Below are 27,847 nucleotides of genomic sequence, written 5' to 3'. Positions count from 1 at the left end.
GCATCCTCTGCGTAACTGATCACAGGAAGTGAACCCACACGGACTTGTCACCAGGCGCGTGCGCCGGTGCCCTTCAAGGGGGGTTTGGGGGGACCTCCCCCGAGAAAATTTTCAAAAAATGAAGCAAAATCCTGCATTTTGAGTGAAAAAAAGGGGGGTTCCGGGCACCCAGGAACCCATACGGGGCACGCGCCTGGTCACGTCTAGTTTTGCAGTGCTGTTACAACCAGGATTCAACACAGGCGCTAGACACCAACACGGGGAGTCGCAGTACCAAGAGTGCAAGGAATCAAAGTTTACGCTACGACTCCCTGCACACTGTCAGGGAAGGGAAGTGTTGCATTCGCCCTCCTACTTTGCACATTTGCTACACTGTCGAGCGTATTACTGTCAATATGTCGTGCAAAACCTTAAAAGACACATGCGTCTTTTAACGAGCTATCCATAAAGGATATTCGTTCGTTCGCGTCAAGAACGTTCGATCACTGAGCAATTGTGTTCGGTTCAGCCCTAAAAACAATACACGAGCACTTGGTTCGGCATAGACTACAGGAACATATACAAGACCAACAATATGGTCCAGTAGCAACCAAGCTATAATCATTACAGAAGACCACAGCAAGTGTGTAATGATAGGGTCCACCGTCTAATCGATGGATCCAGGCAGTCACACAAGAACAAGAATGCCAGCACCAGCACCACCAGCACCACTACCACCACCAGCGTGACCGCATTAACTGGCCACTGACTTTTGTAATAACAACATAGTCAAAAGGGATGACAGAAGGGTCAGCAAAACTTCTAGTAAAAGAATTTCGTACTTGAACTCTGAGTTCACATTCTCGTCTACTCCTCTAACCGTCAGAAACATTGTGCACTGTTCAACAAATAGAAGTAGAAATAACTGGCTTACTGAATTAAAGGCAGGAAAAAGTCGAATGAATCTAGAAACCTCTTCAGAGAGTGTTCATCCTCCTCGTGATAGCAACAGTACTTGCGAAGCGCGACCGCATCGCTAGCAGGAAGTTGTAATCCACGTTTCCTACAAATACACACAAAAGCAGCAGCAGGAGCAGAAGCAGCAATAGCGCTATACATACACCGTACAGTTGAGCATGGAAGGTGATATTAAAGCAGAAAGCACGTCATCGCAAAAAGCTCTTTCCGCTTATGAGCACAACGCTACTTGCCAGTGGCTTCTCAAGCAACGTCTCTCAATATGCATCTCTTTGCCAGCAAAGCCTAAATTTGCCCAACAAAGGACTAACACTCTCTTGTAAGTCACTGGCAAATGCAAGAGGTGTAGAGAATAAAAAACAGTCTTCTTTGCAGTTTCTACTTCAAGCTATCAGGAACACATGTAGTACGTACGTCGCCACGTCGAATAACGTCTCTGGTCGCATTGCACCATCGAGGTGGACATGTAGCTCTACCTGCAATCACAGAAAACGTGAAAATCGGAGTTGCAATACAGTTTCTCTCTCTCTCTCTCTCTCTCTCTCTCTCTCTCTCTCTCTCTCTCTCTCTCTCTCTCTCTCTCTCCCTCCCTCTCTCTCTCTCTCTCTCTCTCTCTCTCTCTCTCTCTCTCTCTCTCTCTCTCTCTCTCTCTCTCTCTCTCTCTCTCTCTCTCTCTCTCTCTTGTGTAATCGCAAGCGCACGTACACACAAAGAGGGTTGTGGCAGCTGGTGGGAAAGTGATCAATGACAGAAGATGTCCAATTGCTTCGACGTGAAACTCTGAGTCTGAGTCACAACTACCTGTAACCTCCAATCAGACCTCTTCTCTCTCATGCCACTACTAGTATATGTGTAATGTTGCGTATAAAAGCTGGGCATATTCCTGTAAACGTAGAAGTCAGGGCTAGGATTCTACTCGAATCGAGGTAGTATCCAAAGCAGGTGCTGCATTACTATGTACTTGACCCCTGATATAACAAACACCACTGAGCAGGAAAATTAGTTCTTTTATAGCTGACTTTCGTTATCACAAATGCGCCCACACTATACAAGCAGCAAATCATGACTGGCATGTGGCCCATGATTGTATGGGTGCACTTGGTCTATATGCGGCCCTTCAAGATTATTTTAGATGATTATGCTTCATTATAAACGAAAATGTTTCGCTGCAAAGGGTCCATTTTGTATGGGTTCAAACAGGGACATGAACAATGGTTTGCTATGTAATGAAATTCGCTATTGTAGAACGGGTAATTTTAGCGACGTAAAAACCCTAGCGAATTTAGCGATCGACTCATTTTCGCTAAAGTTTCAAGTCGCTAATGCGTTGAGACATTAGTAGGGCACTGGTGATCCGTGACTACAATGCAGCACTACATCATTAGGACATGTTTTATGATGTTCTCTCGTACTAGCACTCATAGTACTACACGGTAGTGATGGTTTGTACATACAGTAGTAGAATGCAGTATCAAAATGTGTACAAGGAAGAAAAATGCAAATCGCTAAAAAAAAACGTCGCTACGGTTGACAATGGGAAAACGCTAAAATGAATAGTCGCTAGCATTACCGGTTCTACAGTATATGCCTGCTCTTGTAGTAGTAGTTGAGCACTCTCATGTGGGGTAGTGCCTTTGCTGTTTGCGTTATGCAGAGCTCGCTGACTTGTCAGTTTGAGCACTCTGGCAAGGTACGTTCGGGCCTGGTTTAAATCGGGCTTCAATAGGAAACGACGCTCGTTGGAGCAATCAACTTTAATAGGAAATTTATTTTTCATTGCTATCAGGTTCGGCCTCATTTTCTCTGTGCTGCGCTGATGAGTCCACAAAGGACGAAACAGTTCTGTCCGCAGATTGAGTATATGCGAATTATATAAATTTAAGTTGACTGTATGTCAACACTAATCCAGGCTTATGTGCAATCCATTTTAAAATCAGGCTTGTATTTGAAACAGGCATCTATACGAGACAGTTTGGTACCCTCATGTGTGGTCAAACACACACACACACACAGAAACACACACAAGCATGCGCACGCACGCGCACACCCACCCACCCACACGCGCGCACACAGAAACTGAAGAATACGAAAACACAGCGCAAGTCAGCGTGATTTTGCTGCCCACAATATTAACATGAGCTGAAAGGCACGCGTGCACATTGCCTGCGCGGCCTGTGATCCACTATCTAGTATCAACACCGTGAAACTGGTCAGTCCGACAAGAAGCATTGTTCATGGGTGAATCGTTGTGACTGAGCTCGTGTCAGTATCATACCGGTAAACATGCTCACAAACCCTCCTAGGTTTTCAGATAAACAATTTTGCATCAATTCTCCAAATAAATAAATAAAATTAATGATTATTGTAGTTCGAAGGCCGATGCCTCTCCACACATACAATCATGAAAATGCCCATTTTAGAGCTGATGCGGAGTTCTTTCTACAGTATCTCTTTATGACGATGAGAAGGAGAGAGCCAGTTCAAACTATTGGGACTGTACTGACTGTATTGGATTGTGAACCCGCGAGCTGATCGAGGATGCAACTCAATTATTTCCACACAAAGAAAAACCAGACCAGAATTCTAGCCATCCAGTAACCAGATGGCAAATGATATTTTGTGGTTCAAATGAAGCAAGAAAAGCCATACCTTGCCCTTGAAGGGAGGCATCGAGCTCGCACACCTAGAGCTGCTCGCTCGGCTTGCAGCAGCCATTGTCGAGAGAAATACAGTACGGTGGCGATTGAAAAGCCTTCCAAAACCCTGAAGCATTACTTGCACAGCGAGATGCCGCGTGTCGCGCCTGGACAGAGTGTGAGTTTTCGGGCTAGCCCTGATAAGTGAGGACAGCGTGCAGAGCTTGCAGACAGAACGTTCCGGTCAAAATCGCGTTGTTCCTTTGTTGTCTTGATTCTTTGGGCTTGTATGATCACATTTCACCATCCACAAGACCACATGTGTGTAGTAGATGTCTAGATGACAGGAGAAGCCGAAACCTGTACTGGCATGCCCATGGCTAGCCTCCGAGGTATATTATGCTCCGCAGGCCGCGAAAGAGAGCCCGTTACCTGGACCCCTACTCGCGCGGGTAGAGCGAAACTGAGCACCCTGGGATGCGAGCAGCTTTTTAGTACTCCCGGGTCCAAAATCTCACCACCAGGCCGGGATGATCAAAACGTCTGCCGGGTCTGCAGCCTACAAACGTGGATCTGCCGACACTGTGCTGTCGACGACATGTCCGGCAAGGCACCTCCTTGCGTGAAAGCAAGGAACGCTTTTTTTTTAGAAAGGAAGCTTCTTCTCCAAAATTTAAAATTTTTGAAAATTATTCCTTCTGAAAATATCATCGCGTTCTTGACCTCGAAGCTGACTGCTGAATGCGATTAGGAAAGAAGATTCCTGAAGATACACCAGACTGATTCTGGCAAGCCGTCTGTCGTCTAGATATGCAGTTGTTCGTCATGCATGGTCAGCAATCTTCCTCGTTCGTCCTTTCGTTTTCCTGACCACGATGATGACAAGCAGCTCTCATGCTCAGGTTAGTGCTGTACTTGTATGTCTGGGCACACAACACATCTGAGATTCACCCACTGACGTTATCGAACTGAAGAATGCAGCAAGGGTTCCTCGGATTCTCTTGATTTCGGAACAAATTTCCTTCACTTTCACCCTCTCAGTCTCTTCCCCATGCCCTCCATGCATGCACAATCGAGTTTGCATTTCAAATGTTGTTTTTACTTTGGCAGTGCGTTCGATAACGTTAGGACAGTCTAAGTTAGGTGTTCTTCTCTTCAGGCTTATTGGACGTGTACAAATTCTAAAAAAATAGCTTCCATATGCTAAACGCAGATCCCTGTGAATACGGTTCTGCTGGGCAATGATGTTTACACCAATCTACACTCTATGCTGTCACAGCATCCACAACTGATCCTCTCTCTCTGAATTAACTATTTGATAAAGCCAATCTTTAAATCGCTGTTGCATAGGATCTCGGGTGGGAAGAAGCGATGAATCGATACATGGCATTGTGAAGAAAAGAAGAACAAATTCACATTGCACGTGAGACTCGGTTAGAAAGACTGAGTTTCTGCATTCATAAGAATGTCACACCCCGGGGATCATGATAAAGAAAACATATGTCGTGAAAATGACTGAAAGAACCAAAGAAGTATTTGATCTTCCAGCCAGCTTAGCCTGGTACTACCATACTAGCAGTGCTACCAAGTACCAGCCCTCCATATTTTCTGTATTTGTACGGAAAATCACTCCTTGTGCGCACTACAGAAATTGAGCAAATGGTATAGAAAATCGGAGAGGATCAATCAGCTGTGTAGAAGCATTGCAAGTGTAAGCTGAGTGATGAATAGTCTTGTACCAAAGCGAGTGCATGCCGTACCACAACAACATGTACATGTAGCACAAAAATAATAATGTCGTGAGTGCAAGTCACACATGTTTTACACTACCAAATGCAGCCACCGACATGCATGTGCGTGTCAAAAAACATTACAGTGCAAGTATGCATGCAATGTACACGGCAGTACGCAAAACACTGCAAGATACGGAAAATCAGAAGTCTGAGTACGCAAAACAGACTCAATTGGTGGGCAGCTCTGTACTGGCCTGTACGGAGGGAGTGAATCTCAATGTGTGCAATGCACGCACTTTGGCCGACAGTGAAAACTATGCAAGTCGTGTTGGTTTGCAGGATGAATGTGAGTCCTTTTAGACAAGCGCCTTAGTGGAGTAGCCCACCGAAAGAAGAGTACTTGACACCGTGAAGTGGAGTCTGCGCATACAACAGTGAGGGGGTAAAATTAGCTATGACTGATTCTGCATGTGTTCTGCATGTGTGTCACATTACACTAGCAGATAGGCACACCTGTTGTTCCAAAAAGATGCTTATGTCAGTGTCTGAATATGTCGTGTACCAGGTAATATTGTTGCCAGGATCTCACGGTGAGAGTCAGACTTGAATATGGTATCAATAGATTATCAATATCATACATCACCATGTACCACCCAAAGTATAATAGCCGAAGGACCCGTTTGTGTGGTGGTGTATGATTTCGTGAGCAAGATGAAGTGGCTACACATGTGTCTTATATAACACCCTAAGAAAAGATCATCAATTCTGGGGAAAGTGATTCTGGTAGCATGTTGTATCCAGTGTGGCATGACAAAGACTCCCTCGATTTAGCCTGTGGAGAATCCGTAAATACATAAATACAATACATACAGGCATCGCAACCTTCGGATTATATGCTCTTTTGCTTGCCTCCTGGAATGTGGTTGTACCTTGGTTCACTGTATTAGAATAATAGTAGACTTTGTTTTTCGAATTCGTTTCTATAACATTAGGTTTCTTTCTGTTGCTGCTATGTCTTTTCATGTGTTTTACAGGATTGCCATCTGTTGATGAATACCACTCTGAGGCACTCTCACGAGCGAAGGTGTTTGAGAATCCATGTCGGAATGATGGTCATGTTGGCCTAAAGGTGCATTACATTGCCGATACTCGCCACCTCCACCCTGGAACATGTTCAATTTCTGTTTCTCGTATGGAAGGACCGAACAGGTTGTTTTCCTGTCTCAGTGGACCACTCAAGACTGAACAGCACTGATGGAAGAAGATTTGCCGTGAATCTCGTTCACATAATCAGCCTGTTTAATTGCTGTACTGAGGTGACTGCTTCATAACAATGACCATGCAGCATTAATTTTGGATAGTATTGCAGTGCCCCTAAAATTGGAGAATATCGAATTTCTCTGATAGCATTGTGATTCATTTGTGAATAAACATCACTACTCTTTTTGAGTAGCATAGCAATGACAGAGTTGGTTTAATGTATGACAAAATGGAGCCGCTTTTTAACTTAAACCTGTACTATAATCAGTACCGCCGGAAGCAGTTTTTGATTGGTCCGGTAGTTTCATGGCGGGTACACACGTCCTCCACGGTAGGAAACGTTTGTTGGTGGCCAACAAGTTGGTCTGGTGATAACCTGACCAACCAGACCGGCGGGCCTGATAATTGTGGGGCTCATGAGCAGCTCAATTACTTAGTATGGTTTTGGACATGTCCCCAGTTAACCAATGAGAATAACCGGAAAACAAGGGGGCCTTTAGATACCGGGCTGACTTAACAAGAGGCAGGATAAGCGCGTTACGGGTTGAGCTTGTCGAAAACCAATTGTACTTCATTATGTGTGAAGGGGTTTAATGAAGAAATATTTTATGAACCAGTGTACAGAGATGGTGCTTGTGACGAAAGGAGAGAGGAGAAGTGTGTGAAAGTCGATAAAGGGCATCCGAAGGAACACATCGATCCTTGTTGTAAAGAATATTAAGTATAAATCTATGGTTGAAACCTACTTCCCCAAGCGTTCTCTGTTAAGTATAAATCTATGGTTGAACCCGACTTCCCCAAGCGTTCTCTGAGGGGACCGAGGTCTACTCTATCAGTTCATGTATTCTGTGAAGTGACATGACTATTCGTGGGGACCTTGCTCATAACTGCAAAAGTCCTCGTCTGATTTTTCCGCATCAATTGAACGTTATACATGTGCATGTAGTGAAAGCCACATGCAAAAGGCTGTTCCATGGCACTCATCTGCCACCAAGCTCTGGGTTCATTGGCTGAAAATATTCTTCGGCACAGTAAAGTCGTGCGCCCAAGAACGTGGAAGCCTACACATCCAACCTGGAATACTAAGAACACCACAGCCCAAAATTAAGAATTGTGGTGTAGGTTTGTGCTGTTGTCAAACACCGGGATTGTTATGTTGCACATGTATCTGAGCTTTACCACTACATACACGTCTGTCTTTACACAATTACCAATCTGCAGACAGCATGCTGTTTCGTCCTTTAGTTACTAATGGACTCATCAATGCAGCACAGAGAAAATGAGGCAGGTGAATGTCCTAGGCTAGAGAGCATCAAATACAGGTATAGAATCATGCCTTGCAGATCTCGTTACGGCCCCTTCGATGCATGTCTGAACATTAGATGGCTGTGTAGCTTCAGTTATCTCAGAATATGTACTATTTATCCAGCAGCAACAACGTTGGTCACACAACTATTCATTATAATGAGTATGCGTTGGAACACTTTACCCCGAGTCATACTATAGCAGTGTATGCCATGCATGGGTTTACCTCACACACTGAATTTCATAATTTGACATCCAAATCACAGAAGAGTGGTGTTCCAAACTTTACGTAATTGCACTCCATGTCCTGCGAGCTACAGTAGAATACTTCAATAGAAAATTTCTTATAGCACGTTCTTAGAAACAAATCGTATAGGTTCAAGGCTGTCAACCCAGAAATTTGTGATTTCACAGCCATAGATGTTACCAGTCAGGTCACTGCATACAGTAGGTATGCAGAAGAAAATACTAGTAACTCTTTGTGGAAGAGCTGTGCCAAAATGTGTACAGTACAGTAAATTAATAAAAAATGAGAAAATCAGTGACAAGGCTGTGCATGATGTAGATCTACTCGTACCAGTAAGTACAGTGCACCAGTGAAATTGTTGGTGTAGTACCGGTATACTACTATAATTATGGCATGGCCCATGCCACTACAATCTATTTGCAGTGGGCCGCAGTAGGCCAGTGCAACAGAAAGCATTTCAGAAGCTGTGTGCAATGTTAACATCTATGACATACAAGTAAACTGCCATATAGCACAATCGATTACTCTCAGCCCACATAAGTACAATGTAGGCCAATCAGTAGTATAGATACATAGAGCACACTCTACATCATACATAGTCGGCACCAAATCTATGTTGTCGATGTACTTTGCAATGATGACATGATGGCAAGCGTGCTTGATTCATCATAATAATTGCCTTGTACTTGGTTGGAAGTTGTAAGTTCAGTGGTCGAGGTAAGCAGAGCTGCTCCAGCTTTCAGAATCCTGCATGAAAAAGGCAGAAAGCAAATGTAGGTATAATAGTAGCAAGCTGATGTAAAGAGCCTGTCTTTCAATGCAATAATTCTATCCACTGCATGGACAGACCTGGTGCTTCATTCACCTCTGTTTCTTGCTTTCTCAGAAAACCTACTTCCTCCTTCAGCCATCTAGCTCATGATATACATTAATTTTTCTTTACGCCTTTTCAGCCGTGGTCGACTTTCGCCCCTCCTGTTTGATTGGCAATTGCAGTCAACCTGGGGAATACTGACCCTCGATTGTGAATGAGAAAAGTGTCGCTATTCGCATTGTTGTTACTCGTGAGGTTGGAAGTATGCAATCAAATGTTCACTAGATCTGAAGATTGTGTCGTTATTTGCGAGTTGTTTTGTAAACCCGAGGTAGATTATTCACAAGGTTGATTGTACATGCTATGGGATGTACAATAACTAACCAAACAATAATGGTGTAACAATGATTTGAGTCCATATCCAATTGGATGAACCTAGAGTGCATGATCCATTCCAGAAAGGCGACTTCAGTGAGTCTTGAATTGTCAGCAGCATCATACTTCCATCGAGCTTTTTTTCTTTTTCGAAACGACCCTCTCTTTTCAATTCGAACGAAGATCAACATACGATTATGGCAGGCATGCACGCACTGATCTTCACTGTATACATGTGCATGTATACTGTACTGTAGTCTGTGCAGTCAACTAGTCGTGTTCCACTTGGCTTATGGTAAGTATCACTACAAGTGCATAGTAGCCCCCCCCCCCCCCCACCCCGGGGAGTGCGCGTGAACGGCAACTGTGAACTGGTAAAAGAATTATTCGACACCTTCGTTCGTTTCGATGGAGAAGGTTCATCTGGCAAATTGAGGCCTTCGTTTCACTCCTAGCCCCAGGAGCGAAATTTTCACTCCTTGGCTGCCTGTTTGAGCCGTCCTTGTGGAAGGGTTGATTTATGCATGCCCGCATATACATGTAGACCTTATTCAATAAACGTCACAATCACGTGAACCAGGGTCCCGGGAACCAGGGAGCGGCAAGAGACCTGCACTCAGTGCACAGTGGACTTGGCGTGGGAACATAGGAGTAGAAAAATACCGGTATTTTACTACTCCCTTGTACGAACTGGGCCTTTCTTGCCACTCGTTTCACGTACGCGTGCCCCAGCTTACAACAAATCCCTGGAGGTGAGTCCAAAAATCACGTTATCGAATAAGGTCTATAGAAACACAGATCACGTAGAACTACCCCATCCGGGGTCACAACTCACAACGTTTTGGGTACTTAGGTCTCATGTCGTCTCCCCAGGTGCTATGAATCCCTGATGCACATGTATCTACATATACAATGTAACCGTAACTCTACCAATATTGCGGACGATGACCCCCCCCCCCCCCCGGCAAACAGAAAGTCGCTATGTCCTGGCCGAGTTTATCTTTTAATTAAATGGTTTTCTCGGTTGGGATTTCATACCTGACAACCATCCCGATTTGGCCGGGACCGTCCCGATATCGAGGGCGGTAATAGGCACCCAAAAGTGCACTAGTTCCATGCCTCACCGCGAGCTTCTTTTGTATACATTTTCATGCCTAGGTATGTCATTGGATCTCAGGTTTGCAAAGGTTGGCAGGTATGGGATTTGTAGAGTGACCAGTTTTGACTATTGCCACCTGCTGTGCAGAAGTGTCATTCCTACATCCTGGCTGCAAACGTACCCCCCCCCCCCCCACCCCCCACACACACACCACCACCACCAACAATGTTCGATCCTATTTACAGGACCTCACTCTATATGAAAGTGTAGCAGAGGCACTGCCAAAGTATAAAAAACAGCAATTGAAATGCAAGCTGCATTGTGCATGCATGGAGGGCATGGGGAAGAGACTGAGAGGGTGAAAGTGAAGGAAATTTGTTCCGAAATTGGCAAGAGAATCCTAGGAACCCTTGCTGCATTCTTCAGTTCGATAACGTCAGTGGGTGAATCTCAGATGTGTTGCGTGCCCAGACATACAAGTACAGCACTAACCTGAGCATGAGAGCTGCTTGTCATCATCGTGGTCAGGAAAACGAAAGGACGAACGAGGAAGATTGCTGACCATGCATGACGAACAACTGCATATCTAGACGACAGACGGCTTGCCAGAATCAGTCTGGTGTATCTTCAGGAATCTTCTTTCCTAATTGCATTCAGCAGTCAGCTTCGAGGTCAAGAACGCGATGATATTTTCAGAAGGAATAATTTTCAAAAATTTTAAATTTTGGAGAAGAAGCTTCCTTTCTAAAAAAAAAGCGTTCCTTGCTTTCACGCAAGGAGGTGCCTTGCCGGACATGTCGTCGACAGCACAGTGTCGGCAGATCCACGTTTGTAGGCTGCAGACCCGGCAGACATTTTGATCATCCCGGCCTGGTGGTGAGATTTTGGACCCGGGAGTACTAAAAAGCTGCTCGCATCCCAGGGTGCTCAGTTTCGCTCTACCCGCGCGAGTAGGGGTCCAGGTAACGGGCTCTCTTTCGCGGCCTGCCGAGCATAATATACCTCAGCCTCCGACCCTCCTCCAGCTCCGGCGGGGGGGGGGGGGGGTTGCCATGGCATGCAACAAGACGCTGAAGAAGGTGACGTGACGTCGTTACGGGCCGCGCCGCCGCCGGGGCGCTGACCACTCGATCGATGCGCTTTGCCGTTTCCCTTTTACAACATTTTACTCATCTGGCAGTATTATCGACCTTTCTGAAATTGTTGGAGATCTTGATGGTGTATTGCAATATCTCAAGGGCTTCGTACTCGGAGAACATTTTCATGTAAACGCTGTGTGGTCAGCCGGCCAGGCTTGTAGCACGATAAATTGCATCCAACCAGCCACCGGCTGTCAGCCATGGATGAACATGCTGTGGAAAGAAGCAACTTGCTCAACACAGCAAAGCTGGCGATCAAATCTCTGATTGAAACCTCAATGGCCAGTGGGATAACTTCTGTTGACGACTCAAACGATCAGCTTCGTCAATTTTTCGTCGTCATGGAGCACGTTTTACAGCATGGCATAAAACAGAAACGTAGCAACATCTTGGGTCAGAAGCGTTCATTCTTCGCTGTGGCTGAGGCGATGGAGAGATATGTGGCAGGCAGTGGAGAGACTTTGCTGAGTGTACGTAACATGCCGTCCATTCGCACAAGTCTGGGCCGTGCCCGTGCATGGCTGAGGCTAGTGGTCATGCAAAAGAAACTGGGTGACTTTGCCCGCGAGCTGGTAGATCGTCGAGATGTGATCGAGGAGTGCTACGAGGACTATGCGTTCTTAGCTAGCGACGACGCGTCAGTCATTTCCGGCATGCTACTAGGCCTCAGCGTTTTGGATTGCAACCTCGACATTCGCCGCGAAGACCTAGACAATTTATCAGCCGTTATCGATTTCAGCCGATTTCTCAAGGAGGGCAACTATCTGACGAGATCCGGCCAGGAGCGGTCCGGCAGTCCCAGTGCTGGTGCTGGGGAGAGTACCATGTCGCAAGGTGACTTGTCTCAGCTCCTTGATCAGAAAGCCTATCTGGAAGAAATGAACACGAAGCTAACGACTAGTGTGGACGACTTACAGTCACGGCTGAGTATCGCACAGAAGTGCAATGACAAGCTGCAGGCCGAGCTTGATCAAACTGCCAGTCGCATGAATACGATCAGCGAGAAACACGAACAGTTTGTCAACACGTCTTCAGATCAGCATGCCGGACTCGGCAAGAAGCTGGAGGAGGTGAAAAAGGACATTGATGCCGAGCGGCAGACGTACGAGTCTGCTCGTCAGGGCCTCAATGAGATGTACACAGCCGTGCAGAAGCAACTGGAGACGGAAATCAAGATGCGGGAAGAGCTGGAACGTGAGATTGAGCTGCAGAGATCTATGAAAGGAGAGAGCGAGACGGCTATGCAACTCATGGAGACCGCTGTTCACGAGAAGCAGGACACTATCACATCACTGCGTCGGCAACTGGATGATGTCAAGAAGGCCAACCTTGCTGTGAACGAGCGTCTGCAAACCAGTGAGGAGACCGGCAAGGCCAAGACATCTCAGCTCGACATGCTGACAATCTCGCACACTCGGCTCACTGCCGATAGCGAACGCCTTCAGACGCAGGTAACTGCTCTCGATCAGCGCTCCACCGCTGCTGAAGACACGCTGCAGCAGCTTAGTACTCGCTACGCCGATCTGGAGGTCAAGAAGGCGTCTGCGGACGCCGATCTGGTGATTGAGCGTCAGTGGCGTTCATCGGTTCAGACCGAGCTAGAGCAAGAACGCACCAAGCTGCAAGTGGCCAATGGAGAGTTGGAGCAGCTGCGTGTCATCAAGACCCAGTTTGTGGAGTTGCAACGCAAGTATGCCGACCTTCAGGAGCTGTGCTCCGGGCAGGAGCAGACGCTGGTTGAGCTGGGCAGTCGCCTGCAGCTGTCCAAGCAGGAAGCGGAGGACATGCGCGAGCGGAGCGATCAGCTGAAGCAGTCCGCCTGGGCTGACGACAAGCAGGTGACCAGCTGCCGCCAGTGCGGCCAGGGCTTCAGTGTGGCGCGGCGCAAGCACCACTGCAGACAGTGCGGCATGATCTACTGCAATGCGTGTTCCGACAATCAGATGGTCCTTGCCGCCTCGTCTAAACCAGTCAGAGTGTGTGATCATTGCTATACTTTGCTATTGCAACCGACGAAGAGCTCCTAGCCAACTGGCTAAAGCTAGCTCTATCCATTCGGATACAGCCTTTCTTTGACCACATCATGCTACGAAAATTAGTCGTCCACCGTCTGATGTGTGTGCGCTGTGTGTGTGTGTGTGTGTGTGTGTGTGTGTGTGTGTGTGTGTGTGTGTGTGTGTGTGTGTGTACATATTGTAAATTTCCTAGTGATATTTTCATATCTCATGTTTCCTTTATATCAAATCATGTTGATCATGTCATACTTTTACAAAAAAATCCTGATTACGAATCACTCATGGTTATTCAAGTTTAATACGAATCACTCATGGTTATTCAAGTTTAATCCAAACATGTCTTGCTGTCAAACTTATAATGCCGAAGTCGCTTCTTCCAAGCTAATTGTTTCATGTGTTTGAGCCAGGATTTCCCGCCTCCCGGTTTCCCCCCCCCCCCCCCCCCCCCCCTATCTATCGTCTATCATTCGAATTTGAGCACTTTCCCAGGAGTCACCACAACATTCTGTGTATCTATCGATTGCGCTCTCTCACTCGCTCGTATGTCATTTTTGATCGGCTTTCTTTCTCAATTTGAATGTTGATTTTCATCACCCATTGCCAGGCTTGTTGTATGTGGATGCTTCAAGTACATGCAGCGCATATCGTACTTCTTTGCCGCTGACCATTTTTTCAGTTGCTTGACTTCTCACATGTGTATGTATGTGACTGTACATGTACAGTGAAAACTGAACACAGAACAGCCGTGGCCTTTCTTAGCGAGTGGGACCATTTATGGCACTTGGAGTGTCCAGCACTGGCTGTGTATTAGTACATGACATGCAGGGAGTCGTAAAATACATATATAAAAATAGGTATTTTACGACTCCCTGATGACATGTATAACAGTGACTGCCGAGTGCGGATGATGTTTGTTTTGTCCTTGTACATACTGCTGTAGTGTGCAGCAAGGGTGTGCTTGCTTCTTCTAGGGGATGAACTACACGTATTTCTGTAATCATTTGTCGTTGGGTGCTGGTTGGGCCTAGCGGAGCCAGATGCGTTTGCCATTTCTTGCATTTTCTCCGACATTCTGGGTTTAATTTCTGGCATCGGGGACCAGGATCAAGACTCGATATTCCCTGGTACATGTACATGTACCAAGCCCTATTAAAGTCGTGATATGATGTAGGGTATGCATGGCTGCTTCGCATTATTGCTTCCCGGCTGGTGTCTGCATTTCTGAGTGTGTCACTGGCAGGGAGTCGTCAAATACCATGGTATTTGACGACTCCCTGGTCACTGGCCGCTGGGTGGGTGTCTCCAGAAATCATGGCACTGACCTGCTGGGAGCAGCAGTAGGATGTTTCTCCTTGAGGACTGTGCATGTGTATCAAGACAGGAACAGCATTCGTAGCGCACCACCACAGTCATGTGCTTGTCTTGCTTGCTGTGATGAATCGTTGATGTAATTGTTGGCAAAGGTATAATGCAATACGCCAATCTTGGTGCTATTGCATTCAGCATTCAAAACTCTTGTGTACCTGGTGCAGTGGTATGCAGGAGGGAGTCGTAAAATACCGGTATTTTACGACTCCCTGGTATGCAGCTACTTATGGACCTCCTGTCGGAAGTCGGTCGTCTTCAATACTTTTTCTTGAATCTTACCGGATCTTCGTAGGACCCTGACATCGTCGTGGATAATCGTCTTTAGATTTCCATGTAGCACACTCAGTTACAGTGCTAGTCCGTCACTGGCTTCCAGATAGGTTTATCAGTTTCGGGAGTGACATGTCACTCAGTGTGACAAGACGAACATACCAGTAGCAATAAACTCAGTGGTGGACTGAGGAGGACGGCGAAGCCCCAACGTACTGTAGATCTCCTTCCAATCACTCCAACTCCAGCACTTCATGTGTTATGATGCTCAGAGGTCTGACAGAGCCACACTAACTACTATACCAATACTTTCTAAAGCCCGGTAAAGGTAGGCCGCCCATTATGGATAAACTAATTAATGACCATGCAGATGTGTCTACTGGATCCTGCCACAGAAATCCCAAATTGTCACGAGTCGACATACGATAAACACGCAAACATGCACGCACATACATGTACAAGCACACACCGACAAACGCACACGCACACACACACACACACACACACACACACACACACACACACACACACACACACACTAACACACACGCACACACACCACGGGCGTCGGAAGGTATTTTAGTGTGGTACGGTCAACCATCTGAAGTACAGTTTACTCGTGGGGGAAGGATGGCTGAGCCGAAAATTTTGGAAATTTAGAGCCCATATCAGTGTATTTTATTGATTCACGGGGTAAATGGGACAAAAAGTGGTACGGTCAATACCGTAGTGACCGTACTGTGTCCGACGCCCCTGCACACACACACACACACACACACACACACACACACACACACACACGCACACACACACACACACACACACTTGTACTTGCTCACTGCCAAAACTGGTCACGTGGGTCTCCCCGGGAGAGGGGAGAGAGACTCGAAAGGAATTTTGGAAAGATGACTCAATTGGCTATTGAACCGCCCAACGGCCGACACCCCCTGAAATCCCCAAACTATGGGTGGACTTGAAAATGATCCCACTTATGGGCTCACCACACCTCAGTAAGTGGGTGAGGACAAGGTGCAGAAAAAGGATTGACGGCATCAGGGTATCCGTCCCGGGATCCAACTGCAGTTACCCCTGCCCCCAGTGAAGGTAATACTTGCTACTAGTGTGGGTGGGCACACACACACACACACACACACACACACACACACACACACACACACACACACACACACACACACACACACACACACACACACACACACACACACACACACACTACTACTACTACTACTACTACTACTACTGTAGCTTGGTTGCCACAAGGGCCACACCACTCCGAAAGGAGCCAGAGTCATTGTCAGGAGCAGAAACGGAGATGACGACTCAGGTTACTCTGTCGACGGAACTGACGGTTGCAGCGAGAACAGTGAACACCATACGACGCTCGATCTGACTTGGTTGCTCGATGGCCACGGTCGCGCTTGTGACGTCTGAAACCAGGCACTGACTTGAATTGCCGATTGCATGTCACACACAAGAGAGAAGCTGGGACGTTGAGCGGAATAGGTGATGCCGGCGCGGACGCTTCAGATGGTTCCAGGGGCAAACAATGATGTACACGCAAGCCACCACGAGAGTGAAACCACCTCCTGCATGTACCACACTGCACAGCACCACGCTGCTCCTGGATAGGGAGACATCGCTCTGCGCTACACTTGTGTCTTGCTTTGTCACCTGGCCGACGAAACGAACGGTGGCAGATAAGACAGTCCACCCGTTGAGATTGGTCATGGGAAGGACCGCCGAGGCTCGGCCCAACGGCAGACACCCGCCAGGCAGACCGATCCTGAGCAATCCCATACCAAGCCAGATGTTCAATGCCGATGTGCCGAAGATCAGCCGAAATCACATCCCTCCAGCGACGACGGGGACCACACGCAGGCCGAGGCGACGGTAGGAAGCCAAACAACAGCTGCTTGGGCACACGAACATCCGACATGCGGGCCACATGGCCAAGCCATTCAAGCCTCCGCTTCCGAAGCCGGGAGAACAATAGCGATGGATCACCCCACATCTCTCGGAGTTGCTCATTGGTGATGCGTTCTTCCCACTGTTGTGTTCGCGAAACACACAAGATGCTACGGATGCATTGGTGGTGGAAGCTATCGAGGCGCCGGAGGTCACCCTGTAAAGGGCACCAGCACTCCGAAGAATACAGTAGCACTGTCATCACACAGGCGTTATACAATCGACGCTTCACATGGAGTGAAAGATCACGATTAGCAAACACATCCTGGAGCGATCCAAAGGCACGCGAGGTGAGTGACAAACGCCTCGAAACGTCTCCTGCAGAACGCGCATCCGGAGTGATGACAGAACCCAGATAAACGAAGCAGGAAACATTTTCCACCACCTGTCCATGAAGCGGAACGCCAGCAGTGTCGACTGAAGTAACACCAACACCAGCCACCATAAATTTGGTCTTGGGTATACTCACAGTGAGGCCAAATTCAGCAGAAACATCCTGGAACGCCGTCAAGGCCAACACAGCATGCTCCCGTGAACCAACTACAAAGTTTGCATCGTCCGCATACTCAACATCAACAACAGCGGTCTGCTGATAGGTACGGGTTCGTCGTGCTGGGTTGAATAACTGGCCATCCAAGCGATAGTGAAATTGGATGCCAATGTCTGGGTCACGATCAGCGAGAACAGACCGCCAACGTTCAACCACCAGAGCCAGATAGAGGTTAAAGAGGATTGGGGCCATTACACACCCTGCCTCAGGCCGTTCTCCACACGAATTTCATCCGTGACACCTCCAGGCACACGCACCTCCGCCACCATGCCATCATGAAATGACTCAATGACCTTGAGGAGAGTCGGAGGAATGCCAAGGACAGAAAGAGCACGATACAGCGCAGCCCTAGGCACAGAATCATATGCCTTCTCAAGTCCACGAAGATACAAAATATTTTTGTACGGTGCTCGTATGCCTTTTCCACCAGTTGCCGGACAGTAAACACAGCATCAGCACAGCCACGGTTGGGTCGAAATCCGCACTGAGACTCCGGGAGGAGATGCTCGGCTCTAGATTGAAGGCGGTTCTGTATCAAGCGACCAGCCATCTTGCCCACCACCTCCAAAAGAGAGATCCCATGCCAATTGTCACAGAGCGATAGATCTCCACGCTTTGGGATTGGCAACAGCTGGGCATTCCGCCACTCCTGAGGAACACCACCTGAGGACCAGACAGTCAAAAGCAAGGCCAGCAAACATTCATGCAGCTCACTGACACAAACACACACACACACACACACACACACACACACACACACACACACACACACACACACACACACAAGCACGTACACACATACATACACAAACGCATCCACACACACACACACTGTGACACACACACACACACACACACACACACTACATACGCGCACTCATACAATCATACACATGCACAAGCGCGCGCACACACACACACACGCACACACACACCTGTGGTATCCTGCCAAACCACTGCCACAAGGGTCACACAGGCCCAGAGGGGCAATCACAGAGAGAATGAGAGAATGCTGCCCTGTGTTGCCCCCCCCCCCCCCGCAATGAAACGAGAGTACTACATATCAGACCCGCCGGAAGGTGGGCGAAGTTGGTCCGGTTTGAAGGGGGTCGGTGGATCTCCCCGGGCATTTTTTTAAAATCCAGTCGGAAATAGCAGAATTTGGCCCTGTCACAAGTTTTCAGAGCCCACTACAGGGAATAATTTTGCAAGGATATCAATTTATACATGTACCCAGAATTTCTCCCCGGTTTTAGGCGAATCCCAGGGGGTGACCTGAGCCAGAGTTGGTCCGGTGACAACCGGACCAATCGGACCGGTTCCGGCGGCCCTGCTTACTATAGTATGCCCTGTGCAGGCTCATCGGCAATTTCAACCAGACTGCCATGGCTCCACAGCCATTCGCCACAGTGATCAACGCTGGCAGGCTCAGCGCTTCTCAGCCACCAACTTAGCACGTTCCACAGTGCACTTGTGTCTGGCACGATCCTGGGATCGCGAGACAGTCCTCTTACATTCCAGGCAGCAGCAGCAGCAATAGCAGCATCTCTCATCAGGTTTGATGACACACCTGATTGTTCAGTTTCAGATGGAGTACAAACTGAGCTCCAGTCGCTGTGAGATTCCCGGGCAGCACAAGCAGTATGCCAAGTACCTTAGATACCATGCGTCTTCAGGTCCAATAATACACGGTCCTTCCAGCGACGCAAGGTCTCGACTAGACACCGGGCAAGAATTGTCCCAAAAAGAACTTCCCATGGCATTCTATGTGAATTCATGCTGAAGTCTTGACCTAGCCATTCCAGCCAGCGGCTTGCAATCTTGATAATGATTGGTTCCGGATCTCTCCACTGCTCTAGCAGTTGTGCATTGGGAGTGTGACTCATTATGCAAGGGCATAGCAGCCAGTCCAGCTGCAAAGCCGGACCCCCCCCCCCCTTTCTTTTACACGAGGCAAAAAGCGCCCAGAATGCAGGATGTTGCACCCTAGTTTCAAAGTTTTCCTGGGGAATCCCCCTCCGGCCGGACCACCTCCAACAGCGGTGCTACGCGCCTGTATGTATAGTGTGGCTTTCAATGCCCTTTGCTAAGGTAAGGGTTTGGGTTCTGCACCAATGGGTCTTCATCCCATGGTCTGTCGGCTACACCCACAAACAAGAGCAGTTGCAAGAAAAGAATGATCGCATTATGCATTGTGGAGAATGACTTTTGATCAATCTGATGAATGCCTATCTGTGTGTGTGTGTGTGTGTGTGTGTGTGTGTGTGTGTGTGTGTGTGTGTGTGTGTGTGTGTGTGTGTGTGTGTGTGTATGTGTGTACTCGTATGTATGTACTCGTATGTGTGTCTGGTTGCATATGCATGTGTTCCACATGGTATCTTTCACAGGAACACTAACTTGCATAACTTCTAATAATGGGGGCATCAGATGACCAGTCCAAGCATGAACTGAACGATCATCAACCGATCATCAGTGTTGCCCAGCAGCGTGACTCCTACAAGGCCGTATACCTGTGGCTGATGCACTTCGGCGTCTGGCTGCTGTTCGATGCCGGCGCAAAACTACCCGCGACTCTGATCGCTGACCATCCTGGTTCAAGAATGTACCTTGTTCTCTCTAGTCTGACAGTTATGTTATCATTCCTAGGCCTGGGTGGTTCTCTAACCTGTCCTCTGTGTGTTCTGGGCATCGTTCTTGCTATTCCCTATATTCTACTGCTGGCAACTCACCTAGGTTTTATTGTGCCTACTTTCTTTCACACGTTCAGCATGCTGCACAAGGCCGCCTATGACGCATCTCACTGCTTCTGGGTGGCCCATTGCCACTGTGCACGCTGCCGTGGCGACGTGGTCGGCATGGTGGGCGCCGAACGCTTTGACGATCACACGCTGGAGCTGGTGCGCATGTACGTGAGTCCTCGCATGCGCCGTCAGGGCCTCGGGCGCCAGCTGTCGGCGAAGGTGACGCAGTTCGCAAAGTCCAACGGCTACCGGCACTTGCGGCTGACGACACTGGGAATGTTCACCAGTGCCATCCGCCTCTACACGCAGCAGGGCTACCGGGAAATAAACAAGGTGCCATACCCCTCGTCCTGGATGGCTACCATCACATACATTACCGATTTTATCCGGGAAGTATGACACTGGACGCCATCTTTACCTAGGACATCATGCTACATCTCAGTTTCAAGCTGTGCAGGTTGCTGCAGTGGATACAGCCAAAAGCCTGTGCACTCATGGCTGGCCGAGTTCTCTACGAAGGAAGGTATGCTTTGCGGTAGTCATGTCTGACTGCGTTTGAAGTGCGTTTTCATGCGCAACACAGCACGCACACTGCCGCTATGTGTTGATATTGGAATATCTCATAGTGAAATACGCAAGAGTTGAGAACTTGGAGACCCCACGTGAGTGATCAATATGGCTGTGCCATGTATTAGTGACACAATAGTGGCTGGAGATTGCATGCAGCAGGGAATGACCAGCATGTTATCAGTTGGCATCATGCCTTTATAGTACCCTTCCAAACAAACCATAGATCATTTGAGATACCTTTTTCTATAGTTATCTGCTGAAGATTTCCCGATTCGGGAACACAATACTCTGAAATGAGTCTACTGTTATATTCTTATTCGCTTTCGCTATTATATTTATATTTCTGACAGTCCAGCTTCTGCTTGACATAGTTGAGCAAGCGGTTAGTGCAGCCAACCGTCCAAATAGTCCCTGAGTGTTCCCAGTGTACCCAGTGTTCCCAGTGTACCCAGTGTTCCCAGTGTACCCAGTGTACCCAGTGTACCCAGTGTACCCAGTGTACCCAGTGTTCCCAGTGTTCCCAGTGTTCCCAGTGTACCCAAGCCTCTTGTATGGGCAAAATAAACACAAGCGCAACCTCAACATGCAGAAAATGAGCTGAAATGGAGCCACAAGCGCAACCTCAACAGGAAGAAAATGAGCTAAAATGGAGGGAGGGAGCTAACATGGCTGTGACAACAGTCTAATATCGAGGGAGCTAAACGTATGGTGTATGGCTAGCTAGCGTTTAAGTGCAGCCTCCAGGGCAACCAGTGACGCGGGTGAGGAGACATCGTGAGTCACTCTGTATAGAGCTGCGCAGTGACGACCTATTCCACCAGTGGTTGTGAAGACAGCCGGGACGAACGACGCGTGCTCGAACGCGAACCGCGAAGACACATTACGCTTGATCTAAGCAGAGCGAAGCTAAGGCGGCAGCAAACCCAGGCCACTACAACACTGTACGGCTCCTGGGTCTTATCTGACAACAAGGAAGCTATCCTCTTGTATAGAGCTGCGCAGTGGCGACCTATTCCACCAGTGGTTGTGAAGACAGCCGGGACGAACGACGCGTGCTCAATATCAAGGATTCTCTGCTCATACTGGCGGCGCTTTTCCTTCTCCTGCCTGGTGTGGGCGGAGGCAAGTGAGGCAGTACGATTTGAAGACGCGAAAGGGTTAAACAGTTATATAAAACCCCGTACATCAATGGTGCGTTCAAATCGACCACCCCAAATGCCACTCGCAGCTACATCCAGGCGGGCTTGGTCAGCCGTGATGGCGGAACTGTTCGCCAGCAACCGGCTGCAGATCGGGCTCAATCCAGTGTTCATATCTACCCGTTGATGTTAAAAAAAGAAAAGAAAAATGAACTACCAACCGTTCGATTGCTGCCTACAAATCCCTATCTAATATAGTAGTACATTGTAGGGCGCAGTCACCCAGTTTCGGTGGAAGTGGGGAGTTTGATTGGGAATAAAGGAGGAAGGGAGCATCTCAATTTCCTCGGACCAAGACACCATGCCGGAAGTGGTCCGGCACCGGACCTGTAAACGTTGGCTGAAGAATAAGACACATATTGGTCAGCAAGCAAGCGGTTATAAGGAAGAACTATAATTAATGGTATGCGAATGGCAGGGAAGTGATAGAAGATAACGTAACAAGTAGGGCAAGGTGTGAAGGAAGTGTGAAAAGGAAAGGTGTTACTGTTAAACATCCTCCTCCTCCTCCCCCCCCCCCTCCCTTCATTTGAGGAAAGGGATTCAGGATAAGGTCCTTTTATTACAATGTAGTACATGACTGTATTCTGAGTGGTGCAATGTGTCTTCCAGACTCATCCTACGCACATGGCATGGAGGCCCCATGCCCATGCCCAGGTTGTCTCGTCGTCACCCTTCCATTTCACTGAAATAATATTATCTGTCCAGTTGCGTTGTGGCCGTGGATGGCCGGCCCAGCCCTAGCGGAGGCCGCGCGCGAGACCCAGGACATGATGTCAACCAAAATGACTTCTACTGTTCTACTACTACTTGCTAGTACTTGTACTAGTACGTAGTGTAGTAGTATCAGCAGACGACTTACCGCGTAGATCTACTTTGAGTGAATTTTGACACCATGCACTTGAAGTAGGTGAAGGACGGTCGATCATAACCAGGCCTGGGAAAGGCGTGACCAATGGTGACTCCCTGATCAAAACCGAAGTACAGTTGCGGCATGCAGGCAGCTGCGCTGAATGAAAACGATGACCTCTGCTTAGGTTTGTAGCTTGGTCTGTGGATACGCTCTTCATCACGCAACGCTTGCGCCTAAAGCTGTGCCACTGGCAAAACAACGCCGGTAAGTCGTTACTGTTGTTTCAGTCCCCATAAAAGAACAGCTGCTACAAGTACTGATAGGATCGGACGAGTAAAATACCTTACTTTCCTGTACAGCTACTAAATTAATTGTTGGCAGTAGTATGATACACACTGCGGAGTGATTGCATTTTTCAGCTGGTGACTGCAACCGCTGTGACCTACGAATGCAATCACGTAAAGTTTCGTTAGTACAATGCATGAATGATGATTGTACTAACGAAACGTTGAGCTTGTGAATACGAGTGTGACTACTTGTCGGCCCGTGTCCGAAATGAAGCCTACTACATGAACTCGGATGGTGAGCCAATATAGTTATGATGAAGAAAGGAAAAGGACAACATGTTACGAGTTATGACAAACTGTCCACCAACGTAACCAGATCTTATTCAGTCAGCGAGTGCGACAAAATGGCACAAAACTGACAAGGGGTAATGAGACATTCGGCGTTACGTTGGTGGACAGTTTGTCATAACTCGTAACATTTTGTCCTTTTCCTTTCTTCATCATAATAACTAGTACATGACAATCATTGACATTGTACACAGTTACAGCCGGAAATCATGTTTGTAGTGAATCTACCAGAACATGTCACTGTATCATATCAGGCACTAGTACTAGTACTAACTGAGTTTTATTTTGGAGCCTTAGGTAACGTTAGCCCTTCTACGAGATCTAAGAGTTTATCTTTGCAATCCAGGGTGGCATGCCGTCACCGTCGACTTGTCAAGTTGTCGTTCATTCCTCGAAAAGTGGGTCATTAGTCTCAAAACAAGACTAGGACTGGGTTTCCAGGACAGTTTAGCACAGGACAAGCTGTGGTCACCCACTAGTCGGAGTGAGGGTCACATGGATACAGTTAACCGTTGGTCCGAGAAATCAATCTCATGCACTTTCCCCGAAACTGAGTGAGTGTACCCTACTAGATAAGGATCTGGGTGTGAAAAATGTCACTGAAAGTGCCACTTCATTCTAAACACGAATACATGTGAAACTCTCAGAACCGGTAGCCTTCTGGACACTGAGCTATCGTATTTTACGGAGTAAAAGTATTCTTAACACCAGCAATTAATCCAAAAAAAGTTGTTGCGGCTTCTACTACGATGGTCAAAGTAACAGTGATACATAGGGTAGATGTCTGTAATTCGTGACAAATACCTGGGTGCCGTACTCCAGTGCGGTTTGCACTCCGGACAATACGGTTAAAGGGTCCTGGTCCGACCGAGGAGGTTGCTATAGTGTCCGGCCTTTGTTCCCAATCAAATGCGGTTCCATATGCCGCCCCGTACTGATGCGTTCACCAGTCTTCTGGTCACCGTGGCAGTGTAGTGCACGGTGTAGGCAACAACTTACAGTGCCTCAATAACCACTAGCACTGGTGACATGAGTGAAGTGACCCAGCACCCCGTAAAGAGTCCAAATCCCAGTGAGTTGACTCTTCAGACTCAAATATGTATGTGCAGTGTGCAGTGCACGGTGGACACTTTGTGGCCCAAAAGCCAGGAGGGGGGGGGGTTATGGACTCTTTATGGGATGCCGCTTGGGACTGCACTCAAGTCACAGTCACTGGCATAGTGATCCGGTGACTGGTGTACGCATCAGTACAGGACCGCGTTCCATTGTGAATAAAGGCCGAGCGCTATATCCCAAGACCTTTCGACGCAGCGTCCAGAAGACTACACCTTCACCCTTGCTTCTAAAAGACAAAGCGGCACTTTCAGTGACATTTAATACACACATACCTTTCTAGTAGGGTGCACTCATCCAGTTCTTGCGGAAATGCTCGAATTCAACTGGGAATACAGGACAAAGGGAGCACATGATCTCAGCTGCCTCAGGCCACTGAAGAGTCAACCATTTGACTCAGCACCCCAAAGACACAAGTTCATAATAGCGGGAAGCTTTGTCTTACTGTAACTCTGAGTTACAAAATCACAAAGCTTCCCGCTATTTTGAACTTGTGTTGCAGTCTCCTATTCGTGGGTTGACCTCTTTTGCAAGTCAACGGCAACCATGCTTTTGGTTGTATTTACGCAAATATATCATACCATGATACAGAACCGAACAACAATGACAATCAAGGCTTGTTTGCTGCGACTTCAAGTCGCAGCACACAAGCCTTGATTGTCGTTCTGTTCTGTATTACGCTCTGCCTCCGCGGTGTTGAGCACTGTCAGTACACTGGGTACACCCTCCGGTCATAACCATGATAACATGATACATGTGCGTGGTTGCTGTGTTGCCCCCTCTACAGGGTGCGAGGGTCCATATGGCAGACAGAAGCATGCCGAGTTCAAAGTCTGCAGCCATGCTGGCTCATAACACCAGTAACCATGGCGACGTGTCAACAGAGCTAGATGTACATCACTGCCCAGTCATCAGCGTACTCGGCACGTACACTGATATCTTCCAGGTATTATACTTGTGGATAACATTCTTCTGTGGTTGGCTCCAATACAAGATGTTCCTGTGCGTACCGTCCACGATATTTGCTGATCACCCCGGATCACGTCTGTACCTTTTGGGATCAGTAGCCGCTCTCCTCATCACACAGCTAATTGCACCACTAAGTACATTCTGGTATGTGCTAATCACTGTGTTGGCTATTCCATACATCCCTCTGCTCATTGGGGCGTGCTTCATCAATGTGGTATATTTCTTCGGGCTCGTCCGATGTTTGCTGAGTAGCTTCGACTCGTCACACTGCTTCTGGGTAGCACACTGCCAGTGCAAGCAATGCGACGGTGCGGTGGTGGGTATGGTACAGGCTCACCGGCACTCCAGCCACGTGATGACATTGAACAGCATGTACGTTAGTCCACACATGCGGCGCCAGGGTCTTGGCTGGAAGCTGATGGAGAACGTGACCAGGTTTGCCAGGGCTGGTGGCTGCAGTCATGTGGAATTGTTGACTAGCGAAATATTCGAGAAAGCTGTACCCATGTACATCAAATATGGCTATAAAATAACTAGCCGTGACCCGTTCCCCTGGAATTACATGGCACCTGTCACTCATAATCTGTTAATGGAGCGGAAAGTGTAGATGTTAATTTTAAAGACGCTGGGTTATTTATTTTGGTCCACTCCGAATGCATCAGCTATACTTTGCATCATGAGAATGCTTTGCCAGAGGATTGAATAGCGTGAAATTCGAATATCAATGCATTCCTTATTCCATGTCAGTTGTATGTGAGGAAGCTCTGCTCCTTGTGGCGTTGAGAAATGTGCGAGCAGAGGAATAATTATACCGTTTAGCTTTGGACTCATATATTAAATTATGGATGGGATTTTCCATCATTTTTGGTCTTTGACCACTCTGTGGTGGGTCTGATCTACTCACATTCCATCGCTTTAGGAGCTGCATCTGCACCTTCATCCTTGAGGGTGGTGGCGTTCCTACGGATGTGTACAACTCGGTGTAACATTCATTCAGTCAATTTGACAGACTTTCGCGTTTTCATTCCCTGCAACTGATGAAAATTCAACAATCAATAATTACATTGATAGCTGTCTATGGCAGGACAGTGTTAGTTCTGGGATTTATGACTCTGAGTTTGTGTCCCGGTTGTAATCCTGTCTGACTGGTTTGGGGTTTCGCTGACTACACATTTGATCATGTTGTTATTTATCTCTATTCCATGATGTTTGTGACTATCTCTGTAACGCAAGCAAAAAACAAGCTCCATTCCTGGTTCAGTTTATCTTGTTGCTGATCACTGTGAGTTTTCGGCTTTTCGCCGTTGTGATGATCTTGCTTCTCTTGAATTATTAAATAATTCAAAAAAAATGTATCCATTAATCTACACAATACAGCACTACTGTAGAGCAAGACTCTACAAACGTTGTAACTCTGAGCTGCATGCTTAGCACACTGCCACGGTTTGTTCACTCTTGCCAACAAAGGCCTAGTTCTCACTACACCGGCACAACAATGAAAATGGGAGAGCAATGCTTTAACAGAGAAGCCTCAGCTCCCCCCCCCCCCTCAAACAGGGAAAAGCTTTTGTGGGTAATGATGATTGCTTGATTCCGGTTTTCCTCATTACATGAGCTGTGTTTTGATGATAGGCGTTGCTCGAAACTCTAATAATATCAGCAGAGATACGCAATGGCCTATGGAGCCACTTGAAATGAAAAACCGGGTTACCATGGTCACCCTCAGGCTCCTTGCCTAGCTAGCTAGGCTAGGCTCCTTTGGCCAAAGTTTGGGAGGGGGGGGGGGGGGTTGTGAGATGGCAGATATCATTATGCGGTCAGCCATGATTATTCCACTGAACCGTGACCATGGTGACTCTGAGTCTGACTCCGATCTGGCTAGGCGGTCTGCTGTCACAGTCACCATGGTCACTCAGTGCTGTGCCTGCAGGCCTGAGGCTGAGGCTGAGCTGAGTCATCAAGGATTAGGTCCATGGTAGACCTACAAGTACAACTACCATGACTACAACTAGT

The 27,847-nt window shown here is 47.6% G+C and overlaps 3 protein-coding genes and 1 long non-coding RNA gene across 4 annotated transcripts in view; 3 read left to right on the top strand and 1 right to left on the bottom strand.

The window, feature by feature from the left end:
• Positions 1-3,915, bottom strand: part of LOC135808652 (adenosine deaminase-like) — a 10,968-nt gene extending 7,053 nt beyond the window's left edge. Inside the window, exons 1-3 of the mRNA XM_065321876.1 lie at positions 3,607-3,915; positions 1,372-1,433; positions 914-1,042 (exon numbers count right to left, since the gene is read on the bottom strand). Of these exons, the coding sequence (XP_065177948.1) occupies positions 914-1,042; positions 1,372-1,433; positions 3,607-3,729 (314 nt within the window). The 5' untranslated portion in view covers positions 3,730-3,915. The remainder of the gene's footprint in view (positions 1-913; positions 1,043-1,371; positions 1,434-3,606) is intronic.
• Positions 3,916-4,002: 87 nt separating this feature from the next.
• LOC135808653 (uncharacterized) lies at positions 4,003-6,832 on the top strand. Its single transcript, XR_010552099.1, has 2 exons — positions 4,003-4,495; positions 6,361-6,832. It is a non-coding gene; the product is annotated as an uncharacterized LOC135808653 (long non-coding RNA).
• A 4,773-nt stretch (positions 6,833-11,605) lies between these two features.
• On the top strand, positions 11,606-14,322 carry LOC135808651 (RUN and FYVE domain-containing protein 2-like). Its single transcript, XM_065321875.1, has one exon. The coding sequence runs from the start codon at positions 11,766-11,768 to the stop codon at positions 13,590-13,592; it is 1,827 nt and encodes a 608-aa protein (XP_065177947.1). The 5' UTR covers positions 11,606-11,765; the 3' UTR covers positions 13,593-14,322.
• Positions 14,323-15,227: 905 nt separating this feature from the next.
• On the top strand, positions 15,228-21,424 carry LOC135810729 (probable N-acetyltransferase CML5). Its single transcript, XM_065324204.1, has 2 exons — positions 15,228-15,546; positions 20,142-21,424. Exon 2 carries the CDS (start codon positions 20,169-20,171, stop codon positions 20,892-20,894), a length of 726 nt encoding a protein of 241 aa, XP_065180276.1. The 5' UTR covers positions 15,228-15,546; positions 20,142-20,168; the 3' UTR covers positions 20,895-21,424.
• Positions 21,425-27,847: the final 6,423 nt, after the last annotated feature.

This window comes from Sycon ciliatum, chromosome 2 (genome assembly GCF_964019385.1).
Source record: "Sycon ciliatum chromosome 2, ocSycCili1.1, whole genome shotgun sequence".
Taxonomy (NCBI): domain Eukaryota; kingdom Metazoa; phylum Porifera; class Calcarea; order Leucosolenida; family Sycettidae; genus Sycon; species Sycon ciliatum.
This window is presented reverse-complemented; position numbering and strand designations above follow the sequence as displayed.